This window comes from Lagopus muta, chromosome Z, assembly GCF_023343835.1.
Source record: "Lagopus muta isolate bLagMut1 chromosome Z, bLagMut1 primary, whole genome shotgun sequence".
NCBI lineage: Eukaryota > Metazoa > Chordata > Aves > Galliformes > Phasianidae > Lagopus > Lagopus muta.
The window spans coordinates 68,776,317-68,803,800 of record NC_064472.1 but is presented as its reverse complement, the minus strand read 5'-3'; the positions used below and the strand labels follow the sequence as shown (position 1 = coordinate 68,803,800).

At 40.3% G+C, this 27,484-nt stretch overlaps 1 protein-coding gene across 1 annotated transcript in view; it reads left to right on the top strand.

The window, feature by feature from the left end:
* Nucleotides 1–19,180, top strand: part of TEK (TEK receptor tyrosine kinase) — a 35,820-nt gene extending 16,640 nt beyond the window's left edge. Inside the window, exons 4-23 of the mRNA XM_048930781.1 lie at nt 1,304–1,456; nt 2,514–2,645; nt 3,596–3,736; nt 4,479–4,607; nt 6,472–6,626; nt 7,461–7,602; nt 7,976–8,137; nt 8,955–9,089; nt 9,571–9,864; nt 10,833–11,132; nt 11,588–11,745; nt 12,834–13,044; nt 13,979–14,089; nt 14,454–14,644; nt 15,040–15,153; nt 15,825–15,895; nt 16,421–16,461; nt 17,181–17,277; nt 17,737–17,836; nt 17,951–19,180. Coding sequence (XP_048786738.1) covers nt 1,304–1,456; nt 2,514–2,645; nt 3,596–3,736; nt 4,479–4,607; nt 6,472–6,626; nt 7,461–7,602; nt 7,976–8,137; nt 8,955–9,089; nt 9,571–9,864; nt 10,833–11,132; nt 11,588–11,745; nt 12,834–13,044; nt 13,979–14,089; nt 14,454–14,644; nt 15,040–15,153; nt 15,825–15,895; nt 16,421–16,461; nt 17,181–17,277; nt 17,737–17,836; nt 17,951–18,025 — 2,912 coding nt within the window. The 3' untranslated portion in view covers nt 18,026–19,180. The remainder of the gene's footprint in view (nt 1–1,303; nt 1,457–2,513; nt 2,646–3,595; nt 3,737–4,478; nt 4,608–6,471; nt 6,627–7,460; nt 7,603–7,975; nt 8,138–8,954; nt 9,090–9,570; nt 9,865–10,832; nt 11,133–11,587; nt 11,746–12,833; nt 13,045–13,978; nt 14,090–14,453; nt 14,645–15,039; nt 15,154–15,824; nt 15,896–16,420; nt 16,462–17,180; nt 17,278–17,736; nt 17,837–17,950) is intronic.
* The last annotated feature ends 8,304 nt before the right edge of the window (nt 19,181–27,484 follow it).

Genomic DNA, 27,484 nt, shown 5'->3' with positions numbered 1-27,484 from the left:
AGATCTGTTTCTTACTAGAGATTCAGCTATGACAGTGCACAGTGGGGAAAGTTGCCATCACTTGTCCCTTCAGTGTCCCCAAGGAAATTCTGTGACCCTCTATCAGCATTTTCCCATATAAGAACCAGTTGATGTGTTGGAGCAGAAGTGCTTACATTCCACTGCTGCATTCTCTGGAGCTGTAACTGAAAGTTGGGCAAAAAGCCTCAAATTAACTCCAGACAGTAGGTCAGGTTCTCCACCTGAGACTGCAGCAGAAATGTCGTCCTGATACAGCACTGGGCAGTGAATAGAAAAACCTTATCCTGACTTATTTAACTGTTGCTGTCTCTCACTTCAGGCATTTAAAATAACACTTCCCCCTTGCAGATGCTCACAAGGCCATCCAGCAAACACAACTGTTCTGAACAGAATTTCTATAAGACACTGGCATAACATGCTGCCATGGAAAATGAGTCACAAAAGCCAAACCCTTCTAACACAATGTTAGCATAAGGCTTTCATAGTACTTTGCTGTTGTCGTTTTTCACAGATTGTAACTCAAAAGACATGTAAGCAAACAAAACACAGTTTCAGAACAAATCTTTGTCATTTTTTGCTCTTCTTCTTTGGCCCTGCTTTCTTGAAGAGCTGTTACGTATTGTCATGGTCTTATCTGACTAAAAGTCTTTTTGCTTTTTTGATGGTGATCCTCAACAGGGTTTCATGTTTCAAATATGCCTGAAATATGACTGCTAGGTGGTCCAAAGACTAAATGGTATCACGAACATGTATGACCAACTGCATAATAACATAGATAAGCTCCCATGGTAAGAAAACATAGAAGAGGCAGAAACATGATAAATCTGGGAAGAAAATATAAAGCTGCAGTATACTCTTCCTTCTTTGGTCTGTGAGGTTAATCTTTGAGCTGGTGAGATGGCAGAGGACTTATCCAGGCTTGCTGTTCGACTCCTCCCAGTCACAACGGACTCCTTGCAGAAGGGCCTCATTGCAGGAAGGGCTAAGGAACAAAACAAAATCTTCCAACCACAACTCCTAGCTACATTCTAGTAAAGCAGTGCTAAACTCAGATACGTTTGTGTCATTCACCTATTGCGTCTTCTCAAGATCCAGCTTCCTCTTCGCTTGTACATCTCTAATTACTAAGAACTAGCACAGCTAAAGAGCTGCCAGCAAGTCAATAACTAACAAATATATTTTGCTGCTTACTTCATCCCAGCTGTCGTTCCTCAGCAATCAGCTCAACCTTGCTCTGCTTGTATGGGATGAATGACTTCTGCCTGTTGTGCTCCTTCTCCAGGTTCCTTCATCCACTCGGTGCCCAGACATGAGGTGCCAGGTGAGCTGGAAGTTTCCTATCCCCAAGTTCAGCTGCAGGATGCGGGTGTTTACTCTGCCAGATACATAGGAGGAAACCTCTTTACTTCTGCTTACACGAGGCTTATTGTAAGACGTAAGTTCCATTAATGTGTGCTAATGATTAATGTTGTAATGAATGTGATATGAAACAGACTGTGTCCAAATACGGGCCAGAATATTTATTGGCATAGGTTGCCATCAGATTATGTCAGAAGAAATTTTTTCCCAGCAGTTTTTGGGATAAGCTGGTATTGATTTAAGCAGCTGAGAGAGAAAAAAACATCTGCAGATTTAGGCTCAGTTCATCTTATTGCCAGAAAAGATAGCTCTTTTCTCAAAAAGCAAATATTTAAAATTTCAAGTAAGAGGGAACAAAGAAGGGTGGCACAGTGTCTCTCATGACTATGAGATCTGGATATGAGCAAAAAATAAATTTTTCAAATGTATCTGTTCTTTGTGGAAAACTGAATTAAAACTCCATTTATTATCCTAGAGCAATTTTTAGCATACTTCATTGTAATTTGACAAACTACACCAGTTTGTTTAAAGTAGCCATTAATGGTATTGGCATTTTTTAAAATTATGACGTGGGGAAGAAAATCGTAACAGGCATTAAAATCCAACGTATAAGCTGATTTATTTGACAAGAAAGAGGTCATCAGGTGATTGAAGACAGCAAAGATACAGCAGCAGTGAACTTTGTCTATTAGTGCAGAATAAAACCATGACTTGCCAAATGGTAGTATGGTGGGACTGATGCCAAGCTGGCACCCGCTGGCTTACTGTTGGTGTGACCCAATCTGAGTGAACACTGGTGCTTTTGTAGGTCTCAGATCCGTGCTAGGAGAACAGAAATATTACATGTAACGAATTTGCTAACTTCCATACTTATTTCCTGGATCAAAATCTAATTTCGAAAACTAAGCCTCCCTCAGTTTGTTCTATGAAAATGTTATGCAATATTACTTTGTACTACACAACAGATCTGCTCCAGAAATACAGGCACTTCCACAGTGAAAAAAGTGAATGTTTCACATGAGGGTAGACAGCCATAATTTGGAAGGGTGGCATGCGGATCATACAGTCACTACTATTTTACTGGTTACTGAATAAGAAGACAACAAATATGTCATTATATTTTTTCACGAAAGGATGTGAAGCTCAGAAGTGGGGCCCTTCCTGTAGCTCCCATTGCCCTTCCTGCATGAACAATGGCATTTGTCATGAAGATACTGGGGAATGCATCTGTCCTCCAGGTTTTATGGGAAAAACGTGTGAGAAAGGTAAGCAAATATTCTTTTCCAATACTAATTACTAATTTGTACTCAGCAATAACCATGTTTGAATCCTTATGGATATAGCATTTAGAGCCAGTGCTGGACACCGGACAGTGTTGGGTAGGATTTAATTAGTGTAGCTATTCTTGTAGTTTACCTTCTCTCTCTTTCCTCACACTACGTTATTGTCAGGAAAGATAAATGTTTCCAGTTCCTCCAGTGGACTGTCAGATGTGTGATAGATTACAAGTTACTGCACATACGCTGGCACAGGGAAGTGAAGTTCCCTTACAAGAGATTCCCAGTCTGCTTCTAAACAAGCTGCCATCGGCTCACATTTGTCTCTGCAAGACATACCAGAAACATACATGTGTTAGTGCACATCCACACTGGTGACAATTAGTTTGTATTCTGGAGAAATGAAGGAGCCCATTGCACACTGATCTCTCCAGACAATTTGTGAGTGCAGTGCTAAATACATACCTTAAAATTCTGATCATAGTGCTGCACTGCAAGTATTAGAGGTAAGCTAAGGAATAGCTGACATCTGAACTACTCTACTGTAGTAGAGATCATAGTGGAGAAACAAAACCTTGAGCAGCTTCATATGCACTATCTCTAAGATTTTGTTTTCATGGCACTGTTCATCCATTAGGTATTAGAAAGGCTTGTAAAGAGAATTTATCACTGTAGCTCTACACTCAAATACCTAAAGTAATGAATACTTTGCTGATAGATTCTCACATGGCAGAAAGCTGTTTGTTTTAGCTGCTTGAACTTAGCATTAGCAGCTTAAGATATTATGGAGTTTAATACATCTAGTACCTGAATGGTGAAAATGCTATTTCTCATTTTAATTCAAGGTTTCTGTTGTCTAAACCTGTATAATTGGAAAAATCCACTCTTCTACAAATTAATTACTCTTGGGTCTCTCTTTTCTTTTCCTTCTCTAATAGCTTGTGGAGCCAATACATTTGGCAAAACATGTGAAGAGAGCTGTAAAGAAAACTATGGCTGCAAAAACTATATGTTCTGCCTGCCAGATCCATATGGTTGTTCATGTGCCACAGGATGGATGGGACTGGAATGTGATAAAGGTATAGTCAAAAATAGGGATAACAGTGAAAAGTCATTCCTGTGCTGCACCTATGAAATACGGGAGGGGTCTAACAGAGGACAATAAAAGATTGGAATTTTTCCATTCTCTATTACAGGGATAATAATATTTATCTACCTCAGAAGAGTTTTTCAAGTCCTTGGGAGAGATACAGTAAAATTTCAAACTATTCAGATTATTCTGTAAAGTAATTAAACACTGAGATGTTGAAAATCCAGCAACAGCTAGAGCCTTGCTGGATGTCTGCAAGGCACACTGAGCAATTCACTGCCAATCATGTATCCATTGCTACACAATACTAAGTATAATTAGTCTCAACCCTTTCAATTAGACTGCAATCTCTTTGAGTCATGAAGCACATCTTAATAGTACTACATACTACATGTATGTACTGTTTTGTTCAATGGTGCTCTGACTGATGAACTCTTTGAACACCATTGCAGTGCAAGTGAAACAACATGGATGTTGAAGAAGCTTCAGCATTCTTATCTAGTCTACAAATGACAGGCACAGATACAAAAGTGCTCTCGACTGCCAAGTTCTCTGGATGTTCTCTGGATCCAGTTCTCTGGATGATCTGAGGGTCTGAGTGCTGCTATGCATAGTTTTAAACTGAGCCCAACTGATGGAATGAAATCCTACTGGAGAACTGATGAAATTGAAAACGAAAGAAAGACATTTGCTTGTACTATTACACTAACTGGAAATGTATGTTCTTGCAGAATGCAAACCTGGTTTTTATGGGTCAGACTGCAAACTCAAATGTAATTGTCACAATCGAGGGACATGTGACAGATATAAGGGCTGTATCTGCTCCTACGGATGGCACGGTCTGCAATGTGAAAAAGAAGGTAAAGCAAGGTAACACGGTAGTAAATGACTTTTCCCCAGTGTAATTGAAACAGATCTTCATGCTGGTATAGCATTTCCACTCCAGACTGGGATTCTTACACTGTCAATTGCATCCCAAGGACCCAGACCAATAAAGGTATCTGTATACCTTTATTGCAATGCTTTAAGTCTCTGCCACATAGGCTGCATTTTGTAGGCTGGTATGCTACAGTTGCATCAGACTCCATCAGATTTATCTGTTGTTTGCATCAGGCACAGTACTGACAGTAGGTAGGAGTAGGTGATCCTTACTGTCTGCTTAGCAGTGGTGAGGCAACACCTGGAATGATGGCTCCAATTTGGGTGTCCCCAGTACAAGAGAGACCTGGACGTACTGCAGAGTCCCACAGATGTCCACAAATCTGGACTGCAGCACTTCCTCTATGAGAAAAGGCTGAGAGCTGGGACAGTTCATCCCGGAGAGAAAAAGGCAACCTCATCAATGTATATAAGTATCTGAGGGAAGTGTCCGAGGGAAATTATAGAATCATAGATTGGCTTGGGTTAGAAGTGACCTCAAAGTTCCAAATGCTCTGCCACAGCCAGTGTTGCCAGCCCCTAGCTCAAGCACTAGATCAGATTGGATGGATATCCCATCAAACCTGGGCTTGATCACCTCCAGGGATGGGGCATCCCTCTCTGAGCAATCTGTTCCAGCACCTCACCACTCTCAATAAAAAACTTCCCCCTGATGTCTAATCTAAATCTTCCTTTCTTTAGTTTAAAAGCATTCCCCCTCATCCTATCACTAATGGTCACTATCAGTATCACTATAAATGATTCCAGGCTCTTTCCAGCTTTGCCCACTGACAAGGTAGGAGGCAATGGGCACAAACTGAAACACAGAAGATTCCCTCTGAACATTAGAAAGCAGTTCTTTTCTGTGTGGATGATGAAGCACTGGCATAGGCTGCCCAGAAAGGTTGTTGAGTCTTCTCACTGAAAACCTCCAAAAGACAGCTGCACACCTGAACAGCAGGGTTCTGCACACCCTCATCTAGGCGTCCCTGTTTGAGCACAAGTTGGACCCACCTTGTGATTCTGTGACTTGCTTTCTTTAGAGGTAGATTTGCAATCTTTAGTCTATAGACATTGGTTCTGACCCTAATATCAGTTAGTGAAAGGACTTGCACATCCTACAAGTATGATTTTCAAATAGGTTCATGCTACTTTACTATTATATACCTCTTCTTCAGCTACATGCACTTCTATACTGCCTGAGTCATGGTCTGTAATCAATGAGACACCACGACAACTTTGGTATTTAAAGCAACCTTGTCTCTCTTACACAGAGTTACAAAGCTGTGTGTACTTCAGAATCTCTTTGGATTCAGGCAAGGTTGGCATACAGTATTTTATAAAAAGCATTCAGCAACTACTATTTATTCGTGATAAATAAAGCAGCAAATCTGCCATCTAAAAGCCTTCAAGAACAAAAACGAGCAGAGAAAAAAGACCCGTGATCTAACCAGCTAAACCACACAGTTGTGATCCAGCTGCTCTTACGAAAAGATAACGGAGTTACTGAACATTTGTTACAAAATGTGTCCTTGATTTTATTACAACTAGTGTGTGCTGTTCTTCGAATATCAGAAAGAGCAACAAATAGAGGAGAAAGAAGAGGAAAGAAATGAATACAAAGGTTGTTTTTTCTTGCATATTTACTCTGATATAACAGCTTTAACTTTGGTTGTCTTCGTCCTAGCGTAAGTGAAAGAAGAACCAGATACCTGTGTTGCCCAGAGTATATGTGCATTATATGCCTAAATACGTTTGCTGCTTCTGCTTGAAGGATGGCATTAAAGTATTGTATATCTTCTGTAGGTTCTGCAGACCTTTCACCTCAGATAGAAAACTTACTACACCCTGTGGAACTCAACTCTGGTGTAGAATTTAAGCCCTCTTGCATAGCTACTGGAATGCCACTTCCTAAATCTGAAGAATTTAAACTTTTGAAGCAAGATGGAACTGTCCTAAGGGTAAGCTCTTGATTAACTGCTTCCAATTATGTCTGGTATTTGTGCTGACTTAATCTGTAATTAATGCACGCTATGCTTTTCAAACATGTTGAGAAATGTCAGCATTCTGAGATGATCACATTGATTATTGCTTAGTGTCCTTTATTTGCCATGTTCCTGTTTCAAAATATTTAAAACATTGCTGTAATCCATGTGGGCTAACAACAAAAACAACAAAGCAACCAAATAAAAGCAGCAAAAAGAAGTGATACAGATGAATGGATACTACATAGGCTACGAACTGCTCACAAAATAAGAGCATAATGAAATTCTTGAAAATGTGAAGGAGATGTTAATTTTTGCTAAAAAAGTAAAATGTACTTTGAAACATGTAATAGTAAATTAATTTCAATTATGCTTTTCAACTGTGGTTCACCGGTAAAAATGAAAAATTTGTTACTAAATAGTGTAGTAATTAATCACTGTCTCTGAAATATTAACTTGATTGTTTACTTTTCAACTGTCTAATTATGCTTTAGAATAATTATTTATAACTTTTCAATTATTGACTCCACACCGTGTATTGAGGATGCAGGCAAGGAACAATAATGCCTTTGATTTAATGAGAAGAAAATGAGGCACATGATCAAACTGCACAGTCACCATGTGAGCTTTCTGAATCACAGGAGCAGAACTCATTGTCTGAAGCACATATGAAACTATGGAGATGATCTCTATAGGGCCTCACAGTTGTCATCACTAAACCCTAGTCAGAGTTCCTAAACTCTGAGAAAGGTGGAATGGGAACATTCTTAATGCCCACATTGTTCAGGCCCATGTCTTCTGTCATTTCAGCCTTCCCTCCTTGTCACCAGTAATCGCTCTGAAGCTATGTTTACAATTAGTCGAGTCCTGCCCCGTGACACAGGAACCTGGGTCTGTAGTGTGCAGACAGTAGCGGGAATGGCAGAGAAACCATTTCAGGTTACAGTTAAAGGTAAGAGCAAAAATCTTCACTTTGCCTTTCTATCTTTCAAGCAAGCTTTCTACTCTAACATGGCAGAGAGTTCCATTCTTGCACTGTAGGAAAGTACCTGAATTAATGTCTACAGTCAGAATATAGACAGAACCCTGGCACACACAGCATCCTAATTAAGTGCACAGGGAAAATAAAACATGATCATTAGGGTTAAAAGAACACCCAAGTTGTTGTTTTTTTTTTTTAAGACCTAAACTATCAGGTTTAGGGTCTAAACTCATGTCTACTTAGAATTTGGATGAGCATTTCCCATTTTCCTGTACGACTAGGAAAATACCAGAGTTTAATGCAGAAATTGAAAGTCTGGTTTAATATTTGCATTCTTGCTCAGTTCCTCCTGTGCCACAATATGCCCCAAGGCTGACAAACAGTGGACATAATTTCCTCATTATTGATATCAATGCTGAGCTACACACTGGAGATGGACCTGTGGTGTCAACAAAGCTCCTATACAAGCCAGCAAAGCGTTATCAGTCCTGGATGTCGGTGGAAGGTAAGGGTCTCTAATTCCTTCAACCACAAACATCAGCTACGTACTGAAACATGACTTACGTCTGCTCTTAACATAGATTGAAAAGATTCTGCAACCCATATAGGTTAAATCTTTTGTCACGGGCCATGTGACTCTATGTAACAGTACTGTACAGTGCTAATGTGAGTGTGATACACCAAGAGTGATTGAAAGTGCATGTTCAGTGAGTTTTCAGCAACCAAAATATTCCCCTCTCCTGCCCTAAGACAGTGAACATTGCTGGACTCAGCTCCTATAATCTGTGCAAATAGCATGTTTTCAAAAGGAGTGAGGCATATGGAGGTGTCCTCAGCCTTTGCTGTCTCTTAATGTCTACTGTGCCCACCAGTGAGACAGATATCTTACCAAAATATTGATCAGGGATTGTATGGGTAAGATGAAGCCCGCTTGTGAGTAACATGGACACTTTAATATTTTAGGCAAGGTCTAAAATATTACAGGAAGCATTACAGGAACTTCAACAAGTAAACTGCTATACTAGTTGATAATAAACAGTGATTTGCTTATGCAATGCAAACTGCCTAAGGAGCCAGTCTTGCTTTGAGCCAGAGGAAGGATGGATGGAAACGTTCCTTTGGCTGGGCCAGAAAGAGTCAGTGGGATTACACTTCCTACTTTAAAAATATATATATATTACGTATTCCTATGTAGTTCATTTTTGTATGTCAGGAATGAAAGAGGAGCCTGAATATCTTGATATCTGTGTTTAGTTATTCAGGGATATTTTCTTCTTTAACGTTTTTCAGCTTCACTCTTCCTTTCTCTTTTTGCCTCTCAGTTAAGGGCTCAACCAAAAGACTGGACAATCTGGAACCAAAGACAGAATATCAGTTCTGTGTTCAGCTGAGTCGGCAAGGGGAGGGTGGGGAGGGCCATCCTGGACCACAGGCAAGCTTCACAACAGCTGCACTGGGTAAGTCATCGTCTTTTTTCAGAAAAGGCCTATTTCAGGTGGTTATCTCTGTGGTCTGCTCCCTGATTTGCACTTTCCTTTGAGGAAAAGCAGCATCTAGATGTGAAAAATCTGTAAAACTTTTTGAAATAACATCAGCAAAGCAAAAAATATAAAATAAAAAAATCACAGGTGAAGAAAAGCACCTTGTGTATCAGACAGAGTTATTCTCCCTTATTTAGATATCGGGGGTTCTGAGAAAGGAACATTTGCATACTACGAGCAGCAGAGTTGGAGATGATAGAATTCTCTTGTATTGTGTGCCTGCCCTTCCTCCTGATACTACTGGATCGCTCCTTTCCCTTAATATCAGCTTAGGTTAAAAATTGAGTATTGCCTTTTGTCACTCTAAGCTAAGGCAAGTGAAAGGAATTAATGGTACCCACATTTTAGTGTGCATACACCAGACATGAAATGTTATCTCTCCTTTCTCTTCTCCAAGGTCTTCCACCACCTGAAGGTCTCACGCTCCTTCCAAAAAGTATGACATCATTGAATTTGTCCTGGCATCCCTTAACTCTGAGGACAGATGATGACATCCGTGTTGAAGTGGAAAGGAAGAGTGTGAATGACAATGGTGATGAGAGCAGTGTTATCACCCAAGTGCCAGGAAACACGTCCACTCTGATCATTAAAGATCTTGAGCCGAGACAGCAATACATGTGCAGGGTACGGGTAAACACCAGGTCCCAAGGAGAATGGAGCAACTATCTGTATGCATGGACCTTCAGTGACAGTAAGTAGCTGATTCACTTCCTTCTGGTCAATTCTTCCACATTCCCCCAGCAATCAGAATGACTGCTTCTTATTGACAACATTAAATGATATCCTTTGTTCTGGTAACTCTCATTTCTGAATGACCACTTGTTGTGGTTGTTTTTACTATTATTATGAAGACAGTTCAGTGTCCAAAGAAATTCTTACCTTGAAAATTACCAGGAACTGATGAAAATTTATCCTCTCTCTGCCAAAAAATCACAGAAACACCAAGGTTGGAAAAGACCTACAAGATCATCCAGTCCAACCATCCACCTATCACCAACAGTTCTCACTAAACCATATCCCTCAACACAAGATCAAAACATTCCTTACACACCTCCACGGGAGGTGATAGATTCAGACATCTATCTGAATATCAGTATTCTCAGATACTTTCAGAGAAGTAGTACAAAAAGGAAGAAGGAATACAAAAAGGAACACAGAAAAGAAGAAGGAGAAAGGGAAAATAAATGAAAAACTAAGGAATCCACATCTTCTTAATATCAGTGTGTTTCATTCTTGTACATTCTTGTTCATACTTTTAGCATGTACAGTATTTCTTTCCTCTTTTAATGAAGAGCATATTGAGTTCCATAGTCCAAGCTCCTTTTTAATTCAAACAAACAAACAAAAAAACACTCTGGCATTGTAATTGAGCTGTGTCAATGAGGAAAGAGTCAACATTTAAGGAAGGAAAAGAAGATACAATGCACTTAAACACTCTACAGTTGTATGAAATCCTCTGCTGGAAGTACAGAGTACTGCAACATGGGTGACTGCATGAAGTTTATAAAAGAGTTGCCTTCAGTTACTATGGCTTGTCAACAAAGTTTATCTTCTGTTTAGCACAACAAAAGCATTGAGCGAAGTGTCTGTCCTAGTGAGAAAAGGTGAAAGAGGTGGAAATTCACTCCAACATTTCTGTGTGTTTGTGTTTGTTCTCAGGAATACCTCCTGCACCATACAACATCAAGTTTTCTAACACCACAGACACATCCTCAGTCATTTCTTGGACAACTGCCGAGGGCCATTCCATCTCCTCCATCATCATCAGCTACAAAATTTACGGCAAGGCTGAGTACAATCACATTGACATTATCATTAAGAACTCCACCATCACTCAGTACCATCTCAAAGGCCTGGAGCCAAACACTGTGTACCAGGTTCAGATTAATGCTCAAAACAACGTCGGCTTGAGCAACCCGAACACATCCTTTGAATTGAAGACTCTTCCAGAAATGAAAGGTTGGTAATTTCAGCATGCTGGACATGCACAAAACAGGGCCCGTTAGCTAAAGCAAAGTCATACTGTATCAGTTTCCTTTTTATCTTAATTTGGACACACAACACAGCAACGCTGGCATTTTCTTCTCAGTCCACTGTGGTATTGGTGAGGTGACAACATAAAACATTTCTGTGTATTCACTAGAGAGTGCCCCACAGCTCATAAATTAATGAAGATACATTAGATCACTGAATGTGACTTCCTCCACACCACTCTGCCTGCACTCAGCACAACCTGCAGGTGCTTGTACACCTGAAAATTGGACAATACAATGTCTGTGATGTTGTTAAACAAATTGGTTGTAACTCTGTCTTTATACTGTTCATAAGATGGGAGTATTTACCTATATGTTGTTGCTCATGGCTGTTTCAGGATTAGCTGGAAATGACAAACTCTTTATGTGCTTCCTCTACAGCTCCATATGAATCAAAAGGAGGTAAAATGCTGCTCATTGCTATCCTTGGCTCTGCAGGGATGACCTGTGTAACAATTCTCCTGGCCTTTCTCATCATGCTGCAGTTGAAGCGAGCCAACTTCCAGCGCAGAATGGCTCAGGCTTTCCAAAATGTAGTGGTGGGTTTCTTGTTTTCCTGAGTCAGTGTGGCTACTTATTTTGGCATCATCTTTTTCCTTGTTTTTTGTTGGGTTGTTGGGTTTTTTTTCACTTACTTTTCTTTAGCGTTTTCAAATACAATCTTCTTAGTGACAGAGAGCTAAAGCGAGCTTAATTACACCTGACTTGAAAAAAGATAGACACAGTTTATCCTTTTCATTTCTGTCTCCTTATAGCCATGTATCACAAACAGCAAGCCAGACAGAATGGAGGAGCTTGTCCTGTTTTGAAACTACAAAATCTTTAACCCTGGATTTTAGCAAGGTTTTTTGAACTGAGGCAGCACAGGGATTGGACAATGGTAACATCACAGTTCTGGCAGTTCTGAGGAAAATGCTGGAGTTTATGCTCTCTCTCTCTCTGTATGCTTGCCCCTCTGTACTCTCTGCATCACTCTGCTTTCCAGCAACATCTCTCCCTTTAGAGGGGAATCCATGAAGGAGAGTGAAGCTGGGCTAAAGAATTCCTTCAAAAAGACCTATGCAGTTATTTTCTAAAAACAGGGAATAAAATAAGGGAGCATATTCAAAAAGATGACCTGTGTCTCCAGGTCTCATGCAATTGCTCGTCTTGAAAATTCTCCAGAAGTGTTTTGTGGGCACGTGTGGCTGAAGTAGAAATGTCTCAAGTATGGAGGTGGTTCATTTCCTCTCTTTTTCCTTTCCCTGCATCCTCTTTCTTCAGTCTTACTGATGAGCTTGATTACCACAGAATTTAGTCAAATTTGGTAGAGATAAATCCTACTGAGGCTTAGAACTAGTTCTAAGGTCAGTATAACCAAATTAATTTTGTTCATCTCCTTCATCTCCATTGATTATAGAACTGTTCAATGGGCCAAGCTATAATATTTATTACGTGTAAGTAGGATCCTGACTACTTTCACGGATCCAGGTACAAGTTCTAAATGCAGTAGTTTTCCAGTGCACTCATTTATGTGTTGGCAGGAGATGAGTCAGGCTGTGTGTGTGAGTACATGAGTGAGCACGCATGCATTCGGGGATTTCTCCATAGAGAAGAAACCATTGTCGTTTGCTTTATTCTGTTACAGAGGGAAGAGCCAGCTGTACAGTTTAACTCAGGTACTCTCACTCTGAGCAGGAAAGCCAAAAACAGCCCAGATCCCACTATTTACCCTGTTCTTGAGTGGAATGACATCAAATTTCAAGATGTGATTGGGGAAGGTAACTTTGGGCAAGTCTTGAAAGCACGAATTAAGAAGGATGGCTTACGCATGGATGCTGCAATTAAAAGGATGAAAGGTAGTAAAGATCAAAGACTCTGAGACTACAGACTCCTCTTGGTTGTTTGCTTCAGAGGTTTCTCTCTCTTCAGAAGTGCTTAGTAGCCTCTTCACACTGAAACAAATATTCAAAATTACTAATGACATAATGGCTGTTAGTAGACCAGGAACTGTTTCTGCCAAAAACTCCATTTCTGCTCTGGCAAGTTGGCCTACATTCCTCTTTAAACGTTAATATCATTAACTGTTATGTATTCTGCAATTCATTGGTTAGTATAAACTTCATCTGTGTGTTTATCTTCAAAGGAGGAACCAATAAAACATGCATTGGCTAGGCAGGAGCACAGAGTAAGCCTGTGGTCACAGCATGTGGTTGTCTTGCTTCCTTTATTCACACACAAATGACCACATCTGTGTATCTATACATAATACACTGTGAGACTAATTTCTTTGTATTCACCAGTCATTACTGCAGTGTTCTGGAGAGAACTACAATACATAGAATACTGCAAGAATGTATGTATTTTCTTACAATTCACTAGATGACTATCTAGGCAAACTGGAAGGCATTCTTAAATATGGTGACCACTATAAAAAGAGCCAAGGTCTGCATGCAGGTAGGAACAAGAGCACAGAAGGAAAGATTCATAGGCAACTAGTAGCCATATGATCTGCTATGACTTCTAAATTCTCAAATGAGGGAAACTAAATGCAATATGTTAAGGTGCTTTCATTCTTGGTAGATGGTTGCTACAGACATTAAGTTTTCTCCTTTTATTTTTTCCTTTGAAAACTTGTATTCTTGTAAATAAATATTAATGTATCACAGAATTTTCCTCTTTCTGTTAGAGATGAAGCAGTAGTGCCTCATGCAGCCCAGGGTCCTCATAATTAGTAATAGTTGTAAGTTCAGTTCAAAGGAAAACATAAATGCATGCTGATTTGATTTTCAGAGTATGCTTCAAAAGATGACCACAGAGACTTTGCTGGAGAACTCGAAGTGCTTTGTAAACTTGGTCATCATCCCAACATCATAAATCTTCTAGGAGCATGTGAACATCGGGGTAAGAGACTCTTGAATACACTGATTTAATTGATTTAAAAATCAGTTAAAAAAAAAAGAACAATCCAGCACACTACAACTCAAACAGTCCATTAAAAAAAAAAAAAAAATCATGAGCAGGCCTTTCTAATCAACATTTCTGTTCAAAAGTCAAATAAACTTGGTTTTGGAGCTGCATGCCCACAGTAATCCTTCAGAGATTAGTCAGCAATAGTTTTGAGTTCTCTATGGCACCTAGGAGCTACACTGTTTGATATTTCCCCTCCAATCTGATTTATTTCCTTTTAATATAGTGTAAGTGTCCAAATATTATTGCTGTCCAACTTTTACTGTGTGATAACGCTAACTATCTGAATTTTCACTAGGATATCTTTATCTTGCTATTGAATATGCCCCTCATGGGAATCTGCTGGACTTCCTTCGTAAAAGCAGGGTGCTAGAGACTGACCCAGCATTTGCTATTGCCAACAGCACTGCATCTACACTTTCCTCTCAGCAGCTTCTTCATTTTGCAGCTGATGTTGCAAGGGGGATGGACTACCTGAGCCAGAAACAGGTCAGTCCTAAATGTTGTACCAACTGAAAGCACAGCACTCATTTTTCAGGAACCACTCATCTTAATGAAATCAAAATTTCATTAAAATGGGGTCTTAGTTTTAGCTCCTATAGCACCCACTGGATGACTATTATTTTGTTGTGCTCATTCAGCCCTGTGAAATACTTTGCCACTAGGAATTGTGAAAGAAGCATTAAAACTGACTGAAAAAATGACTTGGAACCTAACTGCTTTAATCTTCAGCTGAAGTGTAAAATGTTCTGGTAATGCCACGTGAAGCTATTTGGTTTAGTTTTCATTTTTACTCCAAATGTTTATAAATTTTCAGCATAGCACTGAAATGACAAATGTAAAACTCACAGACACTGCGGTGACTTCTGATTTCTACATTTTAGTTTATCCATCGAGATTTGGCAGCAAGAAACATCCTGGTTGGAGAAAATTATGTTGCAAAAATAGCTGACTTTGGCTTATCCAGGGGTCAAGAGGTCTATGTCAAGAAAACCATGGTAAGGATCAAGTCTGAGTATAAGCTGATGTTTCCATTTTTTGTTTTCTTGTTTCTTATTTTCTAGTTTCACATAAAGAAAAATGCAAACTCATAATTGCTAGATATCTGATTTGTTTTATACATATATATATATATACACTGATATGCATAAAGATTTATATTAACTATTAATGTACATACATTACTTGTAAATCAAGTCTATACCAGGTTTTTGTTACATTCAATATAGTTGAAAACTATTTCTGTGAATGTGGATTACAGCAAAATGACCAATTTTGTAGACAATCATGAGGTTTAGTCCAATTGCACTACAGAAATACAGAGAATCCACTTTCAAGGTATGGATGTGTAGATATCTGAACACTATAATTTTTTTTTTTCCAGAATTTATCTGGCTGGGGCAAATTAGTCTAATTCTACTTAACAAGGCCAGAGTTAACAAGGTGGTAAAAAACAGCACACTGGGATCTGTGAGCTGACAAAATAGCTGTCCAGAGCTAGTGCTTTGAATGATGTGGAAGAAGATGATGCCTAATAAACGTAGCAGCAGGGTGGGGTAAACTAGGTGATCTCTGAAAGTCTCTTCCAATCCAAACTATGCTACAACTCTGTGATTCTGTATTATTGTTTCAACCACCCAAAAACTAACCGCCATGAAATAATTTACAGGGACGACTTCCAGTGAGATGGATGGCAATTGAGTCATTGAATTACAGTGTTTACACCACTAACAGTGATGTGTAAGTATGTTTTAAGGGGTCCCTTTTAATTAAAGATGTTTTCGTATCAAAGAAAGTCTGATAGTGAGGACAGTGACATCTAATCAAAGAATTCATGCTGTACCAGCATAAGCAAGCAAATGGCAAGAAAAAAGTAAATCTTGCAGGAAACTGATTAGATTTGGGTTACAAATGGAGGTACATTTCCCACTTGAAATTAAAAACTGCTGATTCCTCCAGAGATTCAGAGTTTTAGTCAGGCAACCAGAACAGATACACAGCAGAGCAATTTCTATCAGTATTATATGCTGAGAGCTTTTCAGTCTATAAAAGGACTCCAGCTGGTGGACTTACAGGGAATTAACTTTACTGATTCTATGCATTCTGATTCCACAAACTCCGTTGTTTTAGAAAAATTTGTAAGAAAAAAAAAAAAAGAAAGAATCACACCTCCTTATGTTATCTGCATCTTAGCAAAACCATCTACCAATTTAATATGTGACATCTTGTATTCTGGTGGCACTCAATAGTATTTCTTTGTTGCAGATGGTCATATGGTGTCCTATTATGGGAAATCGTTAGCTTAGGTAAGCATGCAAATTTTGTTCTGCACACATAAACCCACATGGGACGAGCCCACTCCATCCATTCAGCCTGCTTAAAGCTTCTTGCTCTGCAGCATATTTAATTTTTATTCTGTTTCATTTAATAGAATCACAGATATCTTCAGTGTGCTTGGAACTACAACTGTCACATTTTCAGCCTGGGTACAGCCTAAATGACCATGTTTTCATTGCACTGCAAAACAGAGGCCTAACCTAAACACAAAATTTAGCACATCACATATCTGTAGTCCTAATTCCAAATGCTGTAAGGCTGATGAGCACCTTTTGCTCAGCCTGAGTTTTAAATTCAGATTCTTTTTTTTTGTCTTTTGCCACACCTCCTATTCCAGCACTGCTGAAGAAAATTTTTGATTATTAGCCAAATTTAGAGTTTTTTTCATGTCTCCATTCATGCTGTAAGTGACACAGCCTCTGACTGTCTGACGCAGACTTTTTCATTTGTCTGCATGAGCCATGTGGTCCGCAGGCCAAGAGGTACAGACTGACAAAGGTGCACATTGCACACTGGGCTAACAACAATTCTGGTCTAATTTATTACCAGATTTCCTTACTAAGTGAATTAATGGGTTTGTTTTAGATATGGATGAGAGTTAGACATTGCTTTTCATTTCTGTTACAAAATAATGTTTTCTTTTATAAAAAAAGATACCACTCAGGACAATGTTTTGACTCTGCTTCAGGTGGAACACCATACTGTGGAATGACCTGTGCAGAACTCTATGAAAAACTGCCTCAAGGGTACAGACTGGAAAAGCCTCTCAACTGTGACGATGAAGTGTAAGTTCCCTGAGCAAACAAAACAAGAAGAGTAACACATCTGGTATAGGGGAGAACGTCTGAAATAAACTAATAGCAGAACTGTTCAAAAAACATAAAGTTACTTTTTTTTTTTTTTTTTTTTTTTTGAGTGCAGAAGTGGGCTTCTTTTCAGAAACTTTTACTTTTCAGAAAGGGTGGTCAGGCACTGGAATGGATGCCCAGGGAGGTGGTGGAGTCACCGAGCCTGGGGGTGTTCAAGGAAAGGCTGGATGTTGTGTTGAGGGACATGGTTTAGTGGGAGCTACTGGGAACAGGTGAACGGTTGGACTGGGTGATCTTGAAGATCTTTTCCAACCTTGGTGATTCTATGATTCTATGATTCTTTGTAATGGAATGTGTACAGTTTTCCAAAAAACATGAACTCATAGCATTCACCCATGTGTCTAAACCAGCATGTGTTGGTGTTCGATTTTAAAGGTATGACCTAATGAGACAGTGCTGGAGGGAGAAACCTTACGAAAGACCATCATTTGCTCAGATACTGGTGTCACTGAACAGGATGCTGGAAGAAAGAAAGGTAAGAACAAATCCCTAGACAAAAATTAGGCCATCAGTAATTTCAGTATTGCTTAGGATTACTGAGTAGTGCGTTTGCTTTGTGTCACACTCTTTCTGTTTACTTCCTTTCCAGACTTATGTGAACACCACCCTATATGAGAAGTTCACCTATGCAGGCATTGACTGCTCTGCTGAAGAAGCTGCTTAAGACGGGAGCAAAGCTTCATTCAAAAATGATGTATTAAAGAAAACCAAAACAGCCTGGTGGAGAACAAGATGTGGTGTGCTGTTTAGCTCTAACTGTATACAATACAGTGATGTTTTACTACAGGTATCATCACGTAGTAATCCCTGCCTTCACAGGCTGTAGGAGTGTATATACTGCTCAGAGCAGGAATAGACTGGAGTCATAAAATCTGCTGTCAATTATGCAGGGTATTCTTTTTTCTAGTCACATAGACAAAATGTATATGTTACAACTACTGTAGTGCATCACCTGTTGTTTGCCATCTTAAATACATAGCAAGAGTTACTGAGAGCAAAATCAGTATCTTGTAGCAGTATTTCATATACATCTTAATTGTGATTCAAAAGAAAAGCTAAGCTCAGTGTGACAATGGAAACGTGCAAGCAGATGTCAATCCAGTATTCTCACCAATTAGTTACTATGACTGCTATTTGAACATAAAAGTAAGGTGGTAGGAATTATCTGCTTGGAAAGTCTGCTGACGCTTGAAAGATACAAGGAATAATATTGTTCTTTCATGGTCCAGTTTGACACTGTTTGCCTAACTTCAAAAACTAAGCATATATTTTTAAGTCTTTGTTGCTACGTGAAGCAACCATCCAGAAACCATCACAAAGCGTAGGACAGAAGAATATACTACGTTATTGGGGATATACATGACTTCTTTTTCTATTTGTATTTCATGTACTAATTTTACTGCACAATTATAAATTGCTACTTGTTATATACAAGCAGGACTTACTTTTCCTTATTTTACCCCTTTTGCAGGTTGCTGTATGACCTCGTAAAATACTTTAGCGAAGGGCTTTGAAACAATGACATCTGCCTGCCAGAAAGATTTGGTCTGTAGGCTAGACAAAAAGAGTATGGTAAGCATTGGCTTACCTGTTAGTGGTTGTATGTTCTGCCTTCCACAGCACATCACACCAGAACACATTTCTTTCATGTTGCATTAAAGGGTCAAAAGGCTTGGTGGAAGATAAACCCCCTTGCATTCCAGCTTGTCCTGATACCTGCTGGGCTGTGAGCAGCTGGGATTACATCCTGAGAGATGCCCAGTTTAGCACTGTAAGTCTGGTTGCATTCAGTATATGAACTATTAATGCCCAACTCATCTAGTTGCAATCAGATAGGCTCGCATGGCTAGATTAGTGAATAGTGCAGTTTACTGAAGCAACAGAATGGCAGTTTGGATTGCCAGTGATACATGCACTGTCTGCAGAGGTGTGGGATGGAAGTGTGCTTTGGTGTATTACAGTGAATAATGAGTAAAGCTCACCCAGGGATGTGTTTTCAACCAAAAAAAAAAAACAAAAATCCAAGAAGAAGGAAAAACTAGTGGCTCAAACTAATAGCTATGCAGTTTATCAGTTCCACTGGACCACTGAGTTCCCATCTCTGCACTGTCATCATGGAGCCTCGTGACATTATTTCTAGTCCACTCCACCCTCAGTGCTGCTTCTCCTCCAGTCTGCATTCTGCTCCCCTGGTGCTGCTAACACTTAAGGCTGCAGTCATGTTGCCCAGGGAACCATCAAGGAACAGATTATTTGCACATTCACTGTATTCCACCCTGACAGTTTCCTCAACGCTGTACCTATTTTTAATAGGAGACATCTCAGTGTCACCTACAATAGCTATTCCATAGCCCCAGAGTGTCTTTGTTTATCTGTAATCAAGAGCTCAATGTTCCCAACTCCCAACAATTACTATTCCAAATATCTCACATCCTAATACCCTTTGTACATCCTTACTAGTCTACACCTGCCTACTTCTACACACAAAATGACGCTATCTTCAGCTCTTTTCTTGCTTTTGATACTTCTGCAGCCTTAATCTTCTCCTATCAAATACAGTTCTCAAGCTCATACTCAGGGTAAGATTATGCTTGAGAAAAGTATTTCAGACAACTGGAGCTGGATGTGACATAGAATGTGCAGGTAACCATTTACAGTTGAGTGTTACCTACAGTTTGAAATTATCAGGAACATGATCACAAGTAGTAGAGAATTTAAAAAGAAGAAATGCCTGCACGCAACTTCTCCACAGGAAATACTCCCATTAGCAGTGCCCGCATTCTAATCTCACGAACACATTCATGAGATGGCTAGCAGTATCAGAAACAAGTTCAGTTTGGGAAATCAAGTCAGCATGGGTTGGATATTGGGAAATACCTCAGAAGGAGCCGTGAGGCATTGGAACAGGCTGCACCACCTGGAGGTGGTGGAGTCACCGTCCATGCCGGTGTTGAAGAAGAAGGTAAATATGGCACTGAGGGACATGGTTTAGTGGGCATGGTGGTGATGGGACGACTGGTGATCTTGGAGGTCTGTTGCAACTTCTATGATTCTACGAAAGCACCATCACTTTCACATGCTGTTCTGCACTCTTTTCCACATAGAGATCGAGTGAGCTTGAGTGCTGTCCCCAAGGCAACTTTAATTTCAGGTTGTCGAGGACAACTTCAAAATGCTGAAAACATGGAAGTACCAACAATAAAAAGAATGAAGAGGCTAACTGGAAATGAGCCGTTAACAGCCGCCTGCAGGCTAGTACTGTGGCTGGAAAAAATAAATCTATTAATAACTGGATATCAGAATGAAGAACTTGCGTAACTGCTTTGTATTTCAGTATTGTGGGACAGAACTAATTTCAAAATGGATAATTTCTTGTATATGAAAGATGGTGAAAACGAATCGAAAGATCCCTGCATTGTGAGCTTGCTTCAGGAGGCCGCAGCCAAGCAGCTGCATTTAGTCTGTGACCCGGAAACCCCCCTTTTTCATGCTCCGGTTCTTAAAACTTCTCAGTGGAAGTTTTCTGCAGAATCTACCTCTCCTTCTCTGGCCTCTGGGTCAGAGCACTTTTCTTCCCCATGTCAGCAGTGTCAACAGCTGTATTGCTGCTGTTGGGTAGGGGAGGCAAAGTGTGATGTCATGGCAGAAGAGAGGAGAAAGAGAAAAATACAGAAGAAAACCTCCCTTAGAAAGATCTGCCAAGAGATGTTTTTCCAACAAGAATATCTGCCTCACTGTTGCCTGGGCCTGCACGTTATGGTATACGTAGAAACAGCACACACTGCTGCTATGACAAAACATTCCAAGTGCACACATCCTTTTCTATCCTCTCCAAAGAAAGGACTCTTCTTTTTTCAAAATCCGGTTCCTTAATTGTAGCTCAGAACATATCTGTTCAGAAAATAAGTACTCCTTAGAGATGGCATCGCTCCATCCCTGTTCATCGTGACCAACTGATGGTGGCTGAATTTGTGTCAGGAAGGAATTGTGACGGTTTCAGCTGACCACATCTCCTGTCAGAACATAAAGTTGATTCCATGCCGTCAGGAAACACTGAGTTACACGCTCAGTGAGTCACAAGCGCTATTTCCAGAATCACAGTTGCTCATAAGCCAGCTCTTAAACCCTGGTGTGGCTGGCACTAAGATTATATTCAATTTCACCTTTAATTTGAGTCTTCAAACAAAGAGGTTCTACTGCGATGTGACGCAATAGCAGCGACGAGCTCATCAACTGAGTTCATAAGAGGGACAGTTTCTGAGTCTGAGGATTCCTCGTGTGAGCCGCCTGCATTCATCCCGCTCTCTGCTGATCTCTGCTGTTCAGATGAGCGTCCAAAGGCACGACAAGTATTCCTGAGCCACGGAACAAAAATAATTAGGTCATTCTTGCCCAAGGAGGTTGTGGATGCCCCATCCGTGGAGCCACTCAAAGCCAGGCTGGATGTGGCTCTGGGCAGCCTGGTGCCTGGTGGTTGGCGACCCTACGTACAGAAGGGAGTTGGAACGAGATGATCTTTGTGGTCCTTTTCAACCCAGGCCATTCTATGATTCTGTTTGATGCTATGATTCTGACTACAGGGATTCGATGGAAACTTAACAGACACCACAAATATATATGGATAATAAATGACTGAATTTTAGCTCTGCTGAATTTTATCTTTTTTAAGATTTCAACTGATGAAGACGAGAATCTCATCTTAGCACAGTTCAGGCTCTTGGCTTTTGGAAGTAAGAGGCTCTTGGAAGCAATATAATTCATACATTGTTATAACTCCTGCTTTTCCTTTTTGTTTGCAAGTGCAGCCCTTCCTCGTACTCACCACGTTTAGCATAGTTTTGTAATTCTACATTTAGAGCAGAACCCTTCTTCATCGTTCAAAAACCTACTGCCTCTGATGTACTGGGGGCTAGGGGTGTCAGTGGGAGCACCTTTCAAAAAATACACAGCACAGTAGCTAACATGATATCACACAGCCTGAGTCCTACTGTCATGTCTGCCTCCACTTGCAGAGAGCTCAGAGGTGCAGTAAAGGGATCAAACAGCATGGACACAGCTCATGACTGCAAAACTCACCCTTTTTGCATTCTGCATTTTCTAAAAGCCACACAGAAACAGACCAGGAATATCAGGTAGATGGCAAGAGCTATAGATGACACACCAAGAATTGCAGTCTCTTTTAAACCCTCTTCACTGGTTTCTTCAGCTGTGTTCCCTTGAGTCAGATCAGCATTGTCCGACACTACAACGGTAAAGCACATCACACCATCAGTACTCACACAGCCAATGTGCAGGGCAAACTGACTGCACCTCTACAGTCTGCAAACACAAAATGAAAGCTTTCTGGTATAATGAATTGTTCTGCAAAAACACAAACTCATTTAACTGTAAGCAACTCAACCCCAATTATATCTTTTCCAGTCTTTCCACACACAGAGGGTAGCTCTGACAGAAGCTGAGCAGCTCCACAGGCTATAGAGACGTCAGTATTTTGAGCTTCATGACAATTCATTTTTGTATCTACTTGGAGATCAGGTCATCTTGGGGTCATTGATTCTGCATATTGCCTCGCTGTGTGCAAAATCCTGCAGGGCTGCTACACTGCATCTCTGGTTGGCATCTCATGGAGAAAGACATGACCTGGATGGTGTCTGCTGCCAGAACTGAAATAGGGAAATTGTGCGCCCTTGTTCAGTCAGCAATCAGGTCTGTGATGCAATAAAAAGAACAATTTATTTTCCAGTGCTAATTCGTTTGTTTCAACAGAAACAAGGGAGATTTATTGTGAGTCACTTAAAAGCAGTGCAATATTCCATGAGGATTTAAAATGATATGTCTGTGTCTGCTTATAAAAATTGGAATGTACGAGCTGACTTCCCTAATAAGCAGCACCAGATCTTCTGCTACAAGCACTGTAGAGTTTTTAGATGGTGACTCATTCACAGTTTAAAAAGAAAATCTTCATCTTTACTAATCCAGGTTTTTGCTCTTTGATCTCTTTAAGAGACACAGAATGATAGAACCACACGATTCTAAGTATGAGACATAAGCATTCAAAAATCTGGCTACTGGGTCTGAAATGCTTAAGATACAGTAATAGTTCAGTATTACATGGAAAAGGAACAGGCTGGCCAGTGATGTGGTTGACGACTCGTCCCTGGAGACTTTCAAGGCCCGGCTGCATCAGGCCCTGGGCAGCCTAATCTAGCTGTGGTGTGGTGTCCCTGTTTATTGCAGGGGAGCTGGACTAGATGGCCTTCAGAGGATTCTGTATGATTATATGAAAAACCTTCCATTTAAGCAATAACCTTTTATGCTGCCTTTTATGATTCTATATAGGAACTTAGAACACACAGACACTGCTTCTAGGATAATTTCTTTCATCACAGTTTGTTTCATACAAAAAATTTTGCTTATTAGCCCCTTGTTAGAAAATGAAATGAGATTACTACATTTTTCTCAATTAACCAGAAATAGGAATAAGCTGATTTATTTTTCCAGACATAGAGTAAGCATACACTGCTGTTTGAATGAATCAGGACAGGAAAAGAACACAGAATCTCAGAAGGCAAACTGAACCTTTGATTGCAAGCACACGTCTCCCATTCGGGCCAGCAGAAACTTAACTCCATCCATACATTTGTGAATGTTGACCATATTGCCTCAGTTGAAAAGTAGTAGTAAAATGTGCTTGGAGGTAGACAGAAAAATGAAAGGTACACAATCTGAGGCACTTTTCGTGGATACAAGCATTTCTGCACACTCAGTACTTATTAGCATTGTGCTTTCCATAGTTTGTCAATGTGGATTAAGTTTCATCACCCACTGGCTCTGATGTTTCTGCCTGCTAATATGTGTGTACCTTAAAGACGTGAGGTCTGCGTCACGTTTTTCCTCTTCTGTGATTGTAGGATGAGAGTATGACAAAGACTCTTGACTTAAGGTTTCTTATTGATTTCATTATTGCTCATCAAATTTAGAATTGATGTCATTTCTTACAGTACTTAGTTTGGTAAATTCAAGTCATATTTAACCCTTTGCTGAATTCTTTACCATACCATTCAAAGCCTGCTCCTCACTGTAGTTCTGTAGGGCAGCGTTATGATACTGGGGTCCAAATCTGGATTCTGGAAAAGAAAAACAGCAGCCAACTGCTCTGTCTCAGGGATAATCAGAAAGTTCAACATTTGAGTGGAAAAGGAAGCAGAGGAAGCGTGCCTACAGAAACTGCCTCATGAGGGTCAAAAGTTTAAAAGACAGAAAATTAGAAATCAGATATTTCTCTAGAAGACCTAGTTGGAAAAGTGGTAAGATGGCTTCCTTTAGGATAAGGAAAAAGCATTTTATTCTTTTGGGTTTTGCAGTTCTGCAGTGATTAAAAAACTGAGCATTTAAAGTAGCTATGTTAGGAACTTACAAACGACAGAAGAATATCTGATCTTGAGCTCAGTCATAATCAGATCAGAAGAGATTTGTTTAGTGTCGTGATAGAAGCACATTAGATACACTAGTGCTAAACGCACAAGAGATAACACAACCCCAAAGAAAATGCCGATTAGTTGTTACCTAGTCTCTTTGCTTCCTCAGAAATCTTCTCCTCATCATCTCCTTCAGTGGAGAGGAAATTTGCTACAAGCAGTAATAATAAAGAAGCTGCAGTTAAGCAGGAAAAATCTCATAGGGATAGAAACAATCTGCTTACAAAAATCCCCATCTCTACACACAGATTTTAAAGCAGAGCTGCTTTTGCAGGAGTGTTTTCCAGTTTTGTGTCTGATTTTTCATGGCCCTGTGTGGAAAGCAGTGTATAATTTGCCTGTGGTGTGCTGAGTGGTACAGCGTGGTTCACCTGAGACCAACTGTTTTGCTTCCTGACTGAGAACGATGATGAATATGTTACTTCCTACCTACAGCTGCCCACCCAGCAGAAAAATGCATTGCTGTTAGAGTCCACTTTTCTCATCCTCAGTTGTTAGTGCCTAGCAGAAATGCCTCAAAGCTATGACTTGGCCAGCACTGGAGTGGCCATGCACAATACTGTGTGTTGGCAGTACTGTGGCCTTACTTCTTTTCTACAGTTAATTCAGAAGTGGACTCTATAACCACTGACTGTGAACTCTGAATGATCACAAAGGTCATCAATAGGAAGATTATTAAACCTGGAAAAAAGAAGCAGAGCCCTGTGAGGACTGATCTATCACTGCAAGTCAAATAATACCGATGCATTTATTTTGCTGAAAGGTGAGAGGCAGGCAGGCTATTCATTCTCTCACCTGCCATTCTGTAATTTTGTTTAGCTGTTTGGATTTAGGGCTTCTTGGCACAAGCTTGGCACAAGCAATTTATCCTCTTCTTAGAATAGTTGTATTGGTGGCAAATGAATGGGGCACAGGATGCAATTTAAGACGCATAACTGTCTGATAACTTTGCCCAGTCTCTTTCTTGCGGACCTTATGACTACTTCATGTGACTTCATATACTTCTACTTACAATGCTCCTGCAAGTTCTGGAAACGCCTCCTTGACTGATCCTGCCCATCATCTAGGTGGAACACAAGTGTCATTACAGAGACGTCTAAATAAGTGCGTACCAAGTTAGACTCTTATTATAGACCCTGTAGGTCTGGCGCTTTCTCAAGAGCACAATGGCAATATGACAAAAACTCTCATATCCAAGTGAAAAAGATGGCTTTCAAACTACCCAGTTGTGCTCTAATCGTTCGGTGGGTCATCAAATGCTGCCACTTTTAGAGAAAAACAAAACAAAGCAAAAACAGCCCCTGTGAAGGTTGCTACTTCCAGTTCTCTTTTTCAATACTGGATTCTGGTATTCTGCCTAAGATGCGATCAAGATGAGTGTTCTGAAGGCCACATCTAATGCTTTTCCACCTCTGAATTTTGCAGTCCTGACCCTAAGGTGTCAGTACAGCTATACTTCATTTCATTGGTTTCTATCATCTCTCTTTTACCAGCATCATTATTAATTTCCTTACCATACTCCCAACAATCTTCAGGAAGTGCTGCTACGCAGAAAATGAAACAACTGCTTCATCAAATGTTGGATATTTTTAAACCTGTTTTCGCTGATGGTTTGACAGGCTACAAAATCGGTTGCTGCAACAGATGACTAAAACTAGTGGGATAAATTATAAAGCAATATAGTTAACTTTTCCTAAATGCTGTGACTTGTTATTTAATAAGATCCCCATTTTAGAAGTACAGCTTCCAGCTGTGTGCATGTGCTGACACTGAAACGCTGTCTGTTTGCAGGAGCATATGCTCTGGCACTGTGGCACTGTGTGGTTGCTGGAGGTGCTGGAGGAGCTCTATGCACTCCTGTACTTGCACACAAGCAGAACAAGTCTAGCTGTAGAGCAAGTTTGCAAAACAGCAAGGGAAGGGAATGGCTTTACTAAGCTCTCTGAAGAAAACCAGCGTTTAGCAGTCAGAGGAAAAATGCCTTTTGCCTTTCTTTGTACCTAGCTGAACACAGCCTCTCTAATCACTTTTACCAGAAACAGGTTTTGATTGGCACACACCATAAAAAGGGAGAGGGAGCACCACGAAGAGCAGCATGAGCCACATAGCGGACACAGAGCTGCTTCTCCAGGGGGCCTCAGCTGCTCCCTGTTGTCACCCCCCCGACTGTGACATCATCAGGCGAGATCTGCACTGCTGGCTGGGGAAGCCCCACAATTACACGGGCGTAAAGGTGGCACCTGATGAAGATGTTACCACAGATTGAGCTGCGCAGGGCCCTGCGAATTCGCCAGGACTGAGCACGATTCCGTGCAAAAGCGCCGGCCTGACTTGCGGTTTTATGTAAGGGACGTATCTCCCTCTGCTGACTGCAGAAGGAAACGTCGCTCGGTGTTGTAAATAAAGAGCATGGAGAGGAAAGTGTTGCAAAACAAAACCGTGAAGAGGAAAAACAAAAAACAACAACAACAACAACCTAAGCCTTAACACAACAGTGTGCCAGGAAAAGAGAATTTCACAGTTGGTTTATTTAGCCAACATTCACGTGGCGTGCAGCTGAGCCTCACTACTCATATAAGCAAGAATTACAAAGCTGATGGAGGAATTCAGGGTGTTTGTGGTGCGGCACACAGAGTTCCAGCCTG